This window comes from Balaenoptera acutorostrata, chromosome 1 (genome assembly GCF_949987535.1).
Source record: "Balaenoptera acutorostrata chromosome 1, mBalAcu1.1, whole genome shotgun sequence".
Lineage (NCBI taxonomy): Eukaryota > Metazoa > Chordata > Mammalia > Artiodactyla > Balaenopteridae > Balaenoptera > Balaenoptera acutorostrata.
The window spans coordinates 106,179,793-106,193,631 of record NC_080064.1 but is presented as its reverse complement, the minus strand read 5'-3'; the positions used below and the strand labels follow the sequence as shown (position 1 = coordinate 106,193,631).

The 13,839-nt window shown below is 36.8% G+C and overlaps 1 protein-coding gene across 3 annotated transcripts in view; it reads left to right on the top strand.

The window, feature by feature from the left end:
* WARS2 (tryptophanyl tRNA synthetase 2, mitochondrial) overlaps positions 1-13,839 on the top strand; it is an 87,415-nt gene that overhangs the window by 52,349 nt on the left and 21,227 nt on the right. For all 3 annotated transcript variants that reach the window (XM_007169308.3, XM_057527862.1, XM_057527864.1), the window contains one exon: positions 13,488-13,568. In XM_007169308.3, the coding sequence (XP_007169370.2) occupies positions 13,488-13,568 (81 nt within the window). The remainder of the gene's footprint in view (positions 1-13,487; positions 13,569-13,839) is intronic.

Below are 13,839 nucleotides of genomic sequence, written 5' to 3'. Positions count from 1 at the left end.
TTGAGCCCTGGTCCGGGAAGATCCCACATGCCACGGAGCAACTAAGCCCGTGCGCCACAACTACTAAGCCCGTGTGCCACAACTACTGAAGCCTGCGCACCTAGAGCAGTGCTCCACAACAAGAGAAGCCACCGCAATGAGAAGCCCGTGCACCACAACGAAGAGTAGCCCCCACTCGCCACAACTAGAGAAAGCCCGTGCACAGCAACGAAGACCCAACGCAGCCAAAAATAAAAATAAATTAATAAATTAATTTTTTAAAAAGAGAGCAGCTTTGCCGAGGATAGTGCTTTGAATTAGACTGAAGGGATCTTTACTGCCAAGAATTTTAGGGAATTTTAGTCAAGAGTTAAAAAGAGTTTAAAATAAGAATATGAAAATCATCTTATGATATAAGACTTTCATCATTTTTGTTTGTTTTTAGATGATATTTTAGTTCATGTTTTTCCTTGTTTAAACATTATTTATCCAAATCAAAACAACAACAAATATATGTAGGGAGAGACATCTTTTACAAACATATTTTGTACTTATTTGTTATATACTACAGGATAAAGAACACAACCCAGGGTTGTGGGTTTTTTTTTTTTTTTAAATGAAGCACAATGTGACCTCTAATTTACCTGTGCTTAGTCTTTTCTTCTTATACTTCTTTACTACTCTGATTCATTGATATATTAACTGCTCATTCCTTTTAAAATTTTCTCTTGACTCCAATGTTACAGCAGTAACTTCATTTTTCTCCTACTCTGATAGTTCATTTATTTCCTTTATTGACTCCTCTTTAATCTCCAGAATTCTGTCCTGAGGTAGGTAGGTAGGTAGGTAGGTAGATAGATAGGTAGATAGACAGATAGATAGATACATAGATAGATCTATTCTATATATATGTATATTCTGCCCTCTTGAAGTCTCATCTACTTCTATAACTTTCAGCCATTTTCTCTCAAATCTTGTCTCTATCCCTGACCTTTACTTCCTAGTTTTTTGTGTTTCTAGCAATCTTCTAGACTTCTCTCTCTGGATATCTTTCCAAAATCTCAATTTCAACATATCTGAAACCAGATCTTTCCTTTTTACCTCTAACCAGCCCCTCCACTTGAATTTTTAAAATAATTTGGGATGAAATTCACATAACATAAAATTAACTACTTTTTCCCAACATTAGATATATGTTTATATTTTTTCTTTACACAGACTTTTTTAAAAAACTGAGGTAAAATACATGAATATAAAATGTACCATCTTAACCATTTTTAAGTGTACAATTCAGTAGTGTTAAATATATTCATGTTACTGTGCAACCAATCTCCAGAACTGTTTCATCTTGCAAAACTGAAATTCTGTACCCATTAAACAGTGATTTCCTCCCCTCCCCCCAACCTCCAGACGCTGGCAACCACCATTCTGCTTTCTGTCTCTATGAGTCTGACTGTTCTAGATAATTCATATAAGTAAAATCATACAGTATTTGTCTTTTTGTGACTGGGCTCATTTCACCTAACATACTGTCCTCAAGGTTCATCTGTGCTATAGCATGTGTCTTAATTGCCTTTCTTTTAAAGCTGAATAATATTCCATTGTGTGTATATATCACATTTTGTTTATCCATTCATTCATCTGTCAATGGATATTTGGGTTGCTTCCCCCCTTTGGCTATGTTTAATAATGCTGTTGTGAACATGAGTATACAAATAGCTCTTTAAGATCCTGCTTTGGATTCTTTTCTTTTTTTTTTAGTCAAAGTATAGTTGATTTACACTATTGTGTTAGTTTCAGGTGTACAGCAAAGTGATTCGATTATATTAATTCTTTTCCATTATAGTTTATTACAGGATATTGAATATAGTTCCCTGTGCTATACAGTGAATTCTTGTTGTTTCTTTTGTGTATAAACCCAGAAGTGATATTGCTGGATCACCTGGTAATTCTATTTTTATTTTTTTAGGAATCACCATACTGTTTTCCATAGCAGTTGGACCGTTTTACGTTCTGACCAACAGTGCACAAGGGTTCCAGTTTCTCCATCCTCATCAACAGTTGTTATTTTCTTTTTTGTGTGTGTGGATTTTCTTGGGTTTTGTGGGGTTTTTGTAATAGTAGCCTTCCTAATGGATATGAGGCAATATCTCATTTTATAGTTTTAATTTGCATTTCCCTAATGACTAGTGATGTTGAGCATCTTTTCATATGCTTGTTGACCATTTGTATAACTTCCTTGGAGAAATGACTCTTCAAGTCCTTTGCCCATTTTTTAATCAGGTTGTTTTTGTTGTTGTTGTTGTTGAGTTGTGGTAGTTAGTTCTTTATTTTCTCCCACTTCACAGGTTGCCTTTTCACTTTGTTGATTATGTCCTTTGATGAACAAAAGTATTTAATTTAATGTAGTCCCCAAAATCTTCATTATTTTTTAGGACCTAAGTTTTGGGGGCTATCATATATACCCACATGAAAATTTAACATAAAATTTACTCAAGAGATAAATTTTATAAAAACAACAATAAACTGTCTGCCATCATGTCCTCTACAGGATAGCTCTCTTATTCTTCCTCAAGGTAGGAATTGCTGGGGGGCGGGGGGTGCATGTTTATGGTAGATTGTTATCATTCCTAATTATTCATGTTCATTTCCTGTAAGAATAATGATCAGCAAACTTTTTCTGCAAGAGCATAGATAGTAAATAGTTTATGCTTTGCAGGCCACAGGTGCTGTCACCACCCTCTTCACCACCACCTCTTCTCCTCTTCCTATTCTTTTTCCTTCTCCTTCTTCTCTTTTTTTATATTTGACTACCCTTTAAAAATGTAAAAACCATTCTTAACCCATGGGCTGAATAAAAACAATCCACAGGTCAGATTTGGCCTGTGAGCAGCAGTTTGCTAACCCATATGTATGAGGATTATATGTCCTCATCCATTGCCGCATGACTGACAGTGCCTTCGATAGGAGAAGCATCTGTTCCTACTCCACTCATGTTGGGCTCGTCCACATGACTTGCTTTAGCCAATGGAAAGTGAGTGAGCATGTTATACACCATGCCCAAGCAGGATGTTTACAAGTCATTCCATGTTTGTTCTCTCTTGCTCTTCCTTCCTTCTAACTCCTTCAGTTTGTGTCCTGGAATGAGAAGGTATGTAAAGCAAAGGAAAAGCCAGCCTACAGCTACTAATATGTGATGTGAATGAGAAAGAAACGATTGCTGTGGGCCGCTTATTTAGGGTTGTTACCCAGCATAGCCTAGAAAAAGCTGACTAATACACTGCTATAGGTAAAGAGGTACATATGTATACACATACACACACATATACACACTAAGCAATAGGACTTAGACGGAGGTGACTTTTAAGTCTGGAGCAGGCTTATAGAAGCTACTTATTTAGCTTTGGAAGTATTGGACTAAGAAAAAAGCATAGAAGAATCCAAATGTGTACAGATAGATATTCATTGGCAAACATAAATACTGACGGGAGGCAGACCAGTTGAAGAGAGTGAGTGAGAGTTTATCATTGATAACAGAGTTCTTTTAATTTAAATTGATCCCCAAACAAGGTTCCTGTTAAGGGGATTTGTGATGAGGATGATAAGAGTCTAATAAAAATAACTCAGCATGAAATTGCTAGTTTCCAAGAGGAAATGATAAATGGGAATTTGTGAGTCTGAATAGTCTTCCGGGTGTCCTAACCAAAACTTATAGTACCTGATTCCTGGGAAGATAACATTTATATAGGAAGTAGTAAAATCCTAAGGGGCACTTAGACATTTGATCTAAGATTTACTGAATCAGCTAATTGCTTGAATGGCTTTGATTGATACCTAGCAGCTGTATTTTTTTTGAATCATGCTATCCTGTACTCTCCTTGTTAATTAAATTTTTCTGAAAAAAATTTAAATTCAGCAAAACACAGGGGATAATATAACAGACATTCATGTTCCCAACACCAAGGATGAATATTGTTGACATTTTGTCATATTTGCTTGACTTCCTATATTAAACAAATAAAGTTGAAGGACCCTTTAATTCTCTCCTTGCCTACTCCTTTCACCCCTCCTCCCTACATCCCTTTTCTCTATCCCCAGGCAACCAAATCTTGGACTTGGCCTATATCAATCTAGCCAATTTTTCACACTTGTTTTCATGTGTAATCCAATGAGTAAATATAATATTTTTAATTGTGTGGTTAAAAAAAAAAATGATACAAGTGGTGCCGTATTGTAGAACCTTTCTGCAATTTTCTTTTTTCACACAGCGGTATGCTTTTGTGATCTCACGTTCATACATCTAAATCTAGTTCATTTCTTCTATTTGTTGTATAGTGTGCCATTATATAAATATGCCACACTTTATTTAGACATCACCCTATTAACAAACCTTTAATTTCATTCATGCATTCATTTAATAAATATTTATTGGGCACTTACCATGTCCTAGGTCCCGTGTTAGGTACTCATGTTACATCAGTGAAGAAAACAGACAAAAATCTTTGCCACCATAGTACCTACATTCTGTTGGGGTAACACAACATAAATAATAACTATAATGAATAAGCCAAACATAAAGTATACTAGAAGGTGATAGGTTATATAGAAAAAGATTAAGGGGAATTGGGAGTGGCATTGAGGGAAACATGTTGCTATTTTAAATAGCGTGGCTTGGTGAACCCCCTTGATAAGATAATATTAGAGCAAAGACTTAATGTGAGGGAGTTAGTGAGGTGAATATCTGGGGGAAGAGAATTCCTATCAGAGAAAAGAGTCAGTGCAAAGCCCCTAAGGTGGGAGTATGCCTGGTGTATTCAGGGAACACAAGGAAGTCAGCATTTCTGGAGAGGAGGGAACAAAGCTGGTGAGGAGGAGGATTGGAATCCAGATGTCACAGCGTTGAAAGGGAGGAGATGATCATGACAGGCCATTGTAAGGACTTCGGCATTTACTCTGAGGAAATGGGAAGTGCAGGATTTGGAGTAGAGAAGTGACACAATCTATGTTTTAAAAGGGTCACTTCGGCTATTGTTAAGAATAGACCGCATTGTAGCTAGGTTGGAAGCAGGGAGACCAGTTAGCAATCCAGGTGAAAGTTGATCGTGCCTCAGACCAGAGTGGTAGCAGCAGAAGAGGTGAAAGTGCTAAGAGATTCTGAATATATTTTGAAGGTAGAAGCAACAAAATTTGCAGATGGATTAGGCATAGAGTATGAGAGAAATAGAGGAGTGAAGAATGACTCCAAGGTTTTTGCCTAAGTAACTGCAAGGGTGGAGTTGCCACCAACAGAAAGGACAGCTGTGGTAGAGCAGGTTTGGGAAGGAGGGTCAGGAGCTCAGTTCTGGGTAGACTGAGTTTGAGATGTACATTGGATATCCACACAAATATGCTGAATGGAGAGTTGGATATATGAATCTGGAGTTCAGCAAAGAGGTCTGGCTGGAGTTATACATTTAGAAGTCATCAGTTACACAGATTGTAGTTAAAGCCATGAGATGAGATGAAATTGCAAAGAGAGTGAGTGTGAAAAAGAATGTAAATAAAGAAACAAGGACTAAAACCTGGGTGTCTGCAATATTAAGAGGTCAGGGAGAAGAGAAGGAACCACACAAAGAGACTGAGAAGAAAAAGTATTGAAACTGGGAGAAAAACTACAATAATGCAGTGTCTGGGGAGCCAAGTGAAGAAAGTGAATCAAGGTGGAAGAAGTAATTATTAGTTGTATCAAATGCTGTTTAATATATCAAGTAAGATAACAACTTTATCTTAACCATTAGCATTGCTGACTGGTGAACGGTTGTAGTGGAGCAGTGGAGGTGAAACCTGATGGGGTGGGCTTAAGTGAGAAGGGGAGGCTCGTCAAACACAGCAGCAGCTCTGGCATCTTTTTCTTCATTGATGAGAACCCATTCTCCCCACTCACGTTTTGAAAGGATCTGGAGTTGGCTTTGATTTGAGGGCCATGTATTCCTGTGGGGAGAAAAATTCCTGTGTGGAGGAAAGTGGAGATCATGCCAAAGATCAGAAAATCAGGACTACTCAAACTACATTATCTTCATTGCCACGGAATAATTAATGGATGATGCATCAAAGAACAGTTGTGATGAATTCCACCTGCATAGTTTTTTAAACAGCCTTATTGAGATAAAATTCATATACCATGCGATTCACTCATTTAAAGTGTACAATTTAATGACCTTTAGTATATTCACAGAGTTGTGCATCCATCGCCACAATCAAGTTTAGAGCATTTTCATCACTCCGTGATGAAACCCAGTACCCATTGCCCCTCTCCCCTCTCCATGGCAACCTCCAATCCACTTTGTCTTCTATGGGTTTGCCTTTTCTGAACATTTCATACAAGTGCATTTTGTGATTGGCTTCTTTCACTTAACATAACGTTTTCAAGGTTTGTCTGTGTTGTAATATTTATCAGTACTTCATTTGTTTTTATTGTGGAGTAGTATTCCATTGTATGGCTAGACCACATTTTGTTCATTCATTCATGATGAGTCAGTGAACATTTGGGTTGTTTCCACTTTTCCAGATGTTTTCCACATGAAAAATGCTACTCTGAACTTGTGTGTAAAGTTTTTGTATAGTTACATGTTTTTGGTTATCTTGGTATACATCTAGGAATGGGATTGCTGGGTCATATGGTGACTCTATATTTAACATTTTGAAGGACTGTTAAAGGGTTTTGAAAGTGGCTGCACTACTTTGTATGAGAGTTCTACCACCAATGTACAGAGGGTCTCTGGCTTAGGATGGTTCAAACGTACGATTTTTCGACTTTACAATGGTGCAAAAGCAATAAAAAAGCAGAAACGGTACTTCGAACTTTGAATTTTCTTTTTTATTTTCCTGGGCTAGCGATACGCAGTTTGATACCCTCTCATGATGCTAGGCATCAGCGGCGAGCCACAGCTCCCAGTCAGCCACAAGATTACGAGGGCAAACAACTGACAGACACACTTATGACAGTTGTGTACCCATACAACCAGTCTGTTTTTCGCTTTCAGTACAGTATTCAATAAATTACATGAGATGTTCAACACTTTATTATAAAACAGACTTTGTGCTAATTTTGCCCAACTGTAGCTAATGTAAGTGTTTTGAGCATGTTTAAGGTAGGCTAGGCTAAGCTATGATGTTGTATTAATTAGATGTATTAAATGCATTTTCAACTTAGGATATTTTCAACTCAATGATGGGTTTATCAGGAAGTAACCCCATTGTAAGTTGAGGAAGATCTGTATAAGGATTCCAAGTTTTTCATTTCTTTCCCCACATTTTTTTGTTGTCAGTCTTTTTTTAAGTATCCTAGTGAGTGTAAAGTGGTATCTCAATGTGTTGTTTTTTTCAATGTGGTTTTGATTTGCAATTTCCTAGTGACTAATGATGTTGAGCATTTTTTCATGTGCTTATTAGTCATTTGTATATCTTCTTTGAAGAAGTGTCTTTTCAAATCCTTTGGCCATTTTAAAATGGATTATCTGTCTTTTCATTGTTGACTTATGAGTTTTTTACATAGTCTGGATACAGCTACCCATCAGACATGATACGCAAGTAACTTCTCCTATTTTGTGAACAGTCTTTCACTTTCTTGATGGTGTCCTTTGAAACACAACATTTTAAAATTTTGATGAAGACCAGTTTATCTGTTTTTTCCTTTTGTTGCTTGTGCTATTGGTGTCATATGGACTAACAAATCACTGCTTAACCAAGGTCATGAAAATCTACTCCTATTTTTTTTCTAAGCAGTTTATAGTTTTGGCTGTTATTTGAGGTCTGTGATCCATCTTGAGTTAAGTTTTATGTGTAGTGAGAGGTAGGGCTACAACATCATGCTTTTGCTTGTAGATATATGCATGTAGATGTTCAGTTGCCCTAGCATTATTTTTTGAAGAGACTATTCTTTCCCCCAATGAATTGTATTGGCGTCTTTGTTGAAAACCAATTGACCATAAAGGTAAGGATTTACTCCTGGACTCTCACTTCTTTTCCATTGATCTATATGTTCTATCCTTATACCATACATTTTCTAAATTACTGTAGTACTACACTGATCGATTTTTGGACGTTAAACCAAGCTTGCATTTCTGGAATAAATCCCATTTGATTATGTTGTGTAATTCTTTATAATGTTGCTGGATTTAATTTGCTAGTATTTTGTTGAGGGTTTTTGCATCTATATTCATGTCATTGGCCTATAGTTATTTTTGTTATGATGTCTTTGCCTGGTTTTGGTTTCAGTATAATACATGTCTCCTAGAATGAGTAAGAAAGTGTGCCCTCGTCTTTTATTTTTCTAGAAGAGATTGTGAAGAATCGGTATTAATTTTTTCAATGCTTATGGGAATTCACTAGTGAAATCTTCCCTCCACCCCCCACCTAGGGTTCATTTTTGTTGTTGCTATGTTTGCTTAGTGACTTTTCTGCAACAATTCTGTAAAGTCTGTCTTCATAGTCATGTGTGGCCACTGCAGTCTCTGCTGGGTTAGCTTAGTACTCAGATAGTGATTGAGCGGAAATGTCTGAATGCTTTGTTCCTATGTTTTCAACCCTTTGCTGAGGGGCTTACACAGGGCCTCAGGGTGAGCTAGAGGTAAGAGATTAGGGTCTTCTCAGATCTTTCCTGGACGTGTGCACAGCCCTGCACATACTTGTGGCCTGCTGGAGGCCCAGGAATGTGTCAGGTCTTTTCAAAGTACTCTATAAGCATATCATTTCCCGGCTTTTCTCCTTAAGTTTTCTAGACAGCCTCTTGTTTTCTCCTACTGGTATCAGCACCTCAGGCAGCTGTAATATTAAATCATTGCTGATGATTATATTTGAAAAGTGTCCTAGGGCTAGGGCTTTTCCCACTGAGTGAGCTCTAATCAGGTCAAATAATAGCCAGCTCTGCAAATGGGGCTTTTCCCCATTTTCCAAATGGAGAGCTGTCAGACAGGTCGAGTAGTGATGATTCTCTGGGGCTGGATCTTTATGAGGAGCTCCAAACCCTAACATTCCCTTCCAGTGGCTGCTAGGCTGCTGTTTTCATGGCTACCACAGGCATGGGGAGAAGCTAATGGGAATCGGGCAAGTGAAAATGCCACAAAGCTCGCTGTTTTTACTGGGGTTTGGATGTTTTTCTTAAATAAGTACTCTTCAGATTATTGTAAGCCTTTGGCTAATTTTCCAGAGTTTTGTAAAAGTTGACTTTGACAATTTTTGCTTGTGTTCTCATTGCTTTTATGGAGGAACAGATTTTCAGAGGTTATTGCTCTGCTATTCCAGAAGTCCCTCCACCTTATTTTAAGCACCAGAAATGTTTTAACTTTTATTCAAGGCCAAGCATAGTTAGATTTACAAGCCTTTTACCTATTTTCACAAACTGAACACACCCATGTACAAGTTACATGGGTAACTTGCATTGCCCTTTATGCCCCTTTCCAATCACTAAACATCCCTTCCCTAAGATAACCTGTTTTTAAACTTAATATAATTTGAACCATTTAGTATATACTCTTTTATGTCTGTCTTCTGTCATTCAACATTATGTTTGTGAGATTCTTTCCTGTTGTTAAATGTAATTCAGTCTTCCTCATTGCTGTAGTATTCCGTTGAGTGAATATACCACAATTTATACATTCTCTGTAGGTGGACGTTTGGATTACTTACAATATGGGGCTGTTACAGTATACTCTTGCACAGATATTTTTGTGAACATATGTAAACATCTCTGTTAGGTATATACCTAGAAATGGAATACCTAGGTCATATGTTATATGAATGCTGAGCATTAGTGGGTACACTCAGTTTTCAAAGTTGGTGGACCAATTTACATTCCCACAGCACTGTATAAGAGTTCTGTTTACTCAATATCCTTGCCATACTTGGTAGTATTTTGGGTTTTTCATTTTAATCATTCTGGTGAGGGTGTAGTGGTTATCACATTATGACTTTAATTTGCATTTAATGCATTTGGCCAATTTGTATAAGGTTATCTGCTTTTTTCTTATCAGTTTGTAGGTATTCTTTATATAGTCTGTGTACCAGTATATTCTGTATAGGTTTGCAGATAGCTCCTCCCACTCTGTGACTTGCCATTTTTCCCTCTTTTAATGTGGTGTTTGATAAAGAGAAAATTAACTACATTAATTTTAATGTAGTTTCATTTATCAAGATTTTTGCTTTATGTTTAGTACTTTTTAGATCGTATTAAAAATCCTTACTGACCAAAGGAAAGATACAATCAACTGATTTAATTTTTTCTGCAAATTTTTAAAAATTTTAAATATTTAGGCAGAACATTTTAGTCTACCCTGAAGAATACCAGTGTTTCCCCATGAGTGTATTTTACAGATGATTGTCCTCTTTCATTCACAAAAACACCAGCAAAGCATCAAGTCTTATACAGCTCTATTCTAAAATATCTTTTATTCCTTCCTTTCAAACCCAGCAATTCCACTGAGTATATTCCTTACCCCATTTATTTCCAATCACCCTGTCTTCTGTTTTCAGAGATAACAGAACCCATTAGAGTTGAAGTTCTCTCACTTTCTGCTCTCCACTCCTATCCCACAAGATAGATCCTCATCTGTATTTATTTCTCCTCCTCCTATTTCAGTGGAAGATGTAGGTCTATCCCACCTTAAAAAACAAACCAAAATTTTTATTCTTAATCCCTACTAGTTACCTTCATTTCTATACTTCTTAAAAAAGAAATGTCTTACACATGTGATAAAATTGCATTGAACTAAATACACCCACCCAATGAGTACATGTAAAACTGGTGAAACCTAAATAGGGTGGATGGATTGTATCAAATTCAATTTCCAGGTTGTGATATTGCACTATATTTATGCAGGGTGTTGCCACTGGGGGAACCTGGGTGAAGGGTATACTGGATCTCTCAGTGTTATTTCTTACAACTGTATGCAAATCTATAATTATCTCAGAATAAAAAGTTAAAAGAGTCTTTCTAAAAGTTATCTATAGTCATAATAACTACCATTTATTGAGTGCTTACTGTGTGCTAGGTACTGTACTAAGCACTGTCAGGTGGATACTGTTGTTAATCTCATTTTATAAATGATGAAACTGAGACAAAGAGAGGTTAAGTCATTTACACAGGGTTACCCAGCTACTGAGTGGCAGAACTAGCATTCAGATCTGGTAGCCTAAGCTCAGAGAGAGAGTTCTTATCCACTCTGCTATACTTCTTGTACGTCTGCCTTCATATTCTGCCTCCTAGTCACGCTTCAACCCACCCTTCTATAATAGATTTAGCATTCATCCCAATCTCTCCCCTGAAACTGCTTTTGCCTGGATCACCAACAAGTCCGTAGCTAAATCTAATGGATTCTTTTTGGTCCTATCCATTCTTTCTGCAGCCTTTGTTATTGTTCATACATTGAACAGATATTTATTGAGCACCTACAGTGTGCCAGATTCTTGTTTTACAACAGTGAACAAGATGGGCAAAACTGCTGTTAACTGAAGAATACATATGTCTTTACTTGTTATAATTAGGAGGTCAGAAATCTTAAATCACTGCTGACTTGTTTGTGGATGGTCAACAGACCACCTTATTTTTCCATGCTTTTGTTTTTCTGTGGCTAAACCAGATTATATTGTTATTTTGTTTGTGATTTCACAACATAAGGCAGAACGTACTATATTTAATACCATTTTCACTTTTCTCCAGATAGAGATCTGACCTTTTCCAAGCAGTTGCCATGAATATGAATAAATTAAGAGAGCTAAATCCTAAAGTATACTACCCTTCTTGTGTAATTATTAATGATATATTAATTTATATTATAAATTATAATATTATATTATAGATAAATTGCGAAAATTAACTGCCTTTGACCTTTTACTTACTTTTTCCAAATAAGGATAATTGAATTAATTAATGCCACATTATTTGGAAACACCAGGAAGATCTCTGCAGAATATTCAATAAGTTTCATTCCATATAGCCAAATAAAAAGCTACTGGAAAATACTTGACTTCATGGAGACATAATGGTAGCTGTTTGCATATCACCAAAGCTGAGCTCTTGAGCCCTAGTTGAAGGAAAGGAATCATCTTGTCTCTTTCCACATGTCCATGGTTATATTCTGTGTTTTTATTCCTTTCCCCAATTCAGTAAAGAAGAAAAAAAGAAAATCTCTCCTACTTCTTCATGTCAAAAAACAGCTCTTGTTTTATTAGTCCTAATGGGAATGTGTTTTGCTTGGTGATTGGAAGCAACTATAATCCTCTTGCTTCCATCCAGGGTTACTGTTTCTGTCTGATAGCTGTTTGTTTACAGCAGCAGTTAGCAATTTGCATGGACAGTGCTGTCAAAGTCACTGCCCTCAATGAACCCCAAATGCCTCTTGGAAGAAAGATGACAGATTCAGCCCAGCGACTTGCAAAACTTTAAAAGCGAGTCCTTGTCAAACATGTGAAAAACAGCTCTTCCCTCTCCATGACTTGAGGGAAAAAAACGAGAAATTATCTTATGCCAGATGGCGATTCCTTGCTAGTAAAATAGGCCTGGGCTGATTCAGCTTCATTCCTTTATGTTCCATTTGCAAAACCCACAAAGAACACATTTGGGGCCACTTTTCAGAGCTGGCAACAGCCTCTGCTTTTTAAGGAAATCAGATGGGCACACACACAAAAAGCCACAATGGATGAAGGGCTCGGAATCCCCAGGGTCCAGAAACAGGATGCGTAGGCCTTAAATTCTAGGTCACCAATTAGAACCTGGCCTGGACCCAAGAATCATCCCAATTGTTGCCAGATTTGGTGACTTGATTGAATTTGGTTAAAACAAAAACAAATTGGGAAAAGATTATATTTTCTTGTTGACTAAACCTCTTCTTAAAAAAAAAAGGGAAGAAATAGAAACTATCTAAAAACATGCTTTCAGATGATAAAGTGATTCCTAAATTTCAAATTCCTCTGGGTCTAAAGGACTCAGTCTTTAAGTCCAGTACCTTTCTTTGCCATTTACATGTAAAATATTACAGCTGCTTTCATATATTTAGAATTCGTTTAGAGAGGATTTGACCAGTGTGTGCGTGTGCATGTGTGTGTCTTAATTACATTGGCTTTTTTAATTGACATATAGTTGACTTACAATATTATATTAGTTTCAGGTGTACAACATAGTGATGCAATATTTTTATAGATTATACACCATGCAAAGTTATTATAAAATATTGACTAGATGCCCTGTGCTGAAATAGATGCCTCAGGACATAATGAAACCCTCTCACTGTCAGCTGCTTGCTAGGGATGTTGTGAAGAGGATTTAAACACTAGACTAGTAATGGTATTGGGTAGTTTTGAAGATGTCTTCTTCATCTAAAATTCTATGCATTATGAATTAGCCCCCTTAATTTTTTAAATTACCCTCATTTGGGGTATTTTTAGCCAAGGTAATACTTGTTGTCTGTTTGGTTTTGCCTTATATGCAAGAAGATATTGACCACCTTTGTTAATATTCTATTTTATTTCTTCAGGTGTCTGAACACACACAATTAAGTTGGATCCTTACCTGCATGGTCAGACTACCCCGATTACAACATTTACACCAGTGGAAGGTAAATGCCAGTGATCTGATTAATAAACAGAAAGAAGTTCAGTCCCCAATGCAGCTATTTTTCCTCTTTCTGTTTATTTTTGTGTTAGGCTCTGGGAATCCTGAGTTTACTGGCCTCCCTGGTCTGTTACTCTAGTGGCTAGCTAGACCAGCATCTTTAACCTCACCGCCTCAGGGTATGAAACGGAAAGTAAGAGGGTTCTCTAAGATTCTTTCCAACTGAAAAACTGGATGAAAATATCCAGCTTATTAATTATTTGATTTTATCTGTG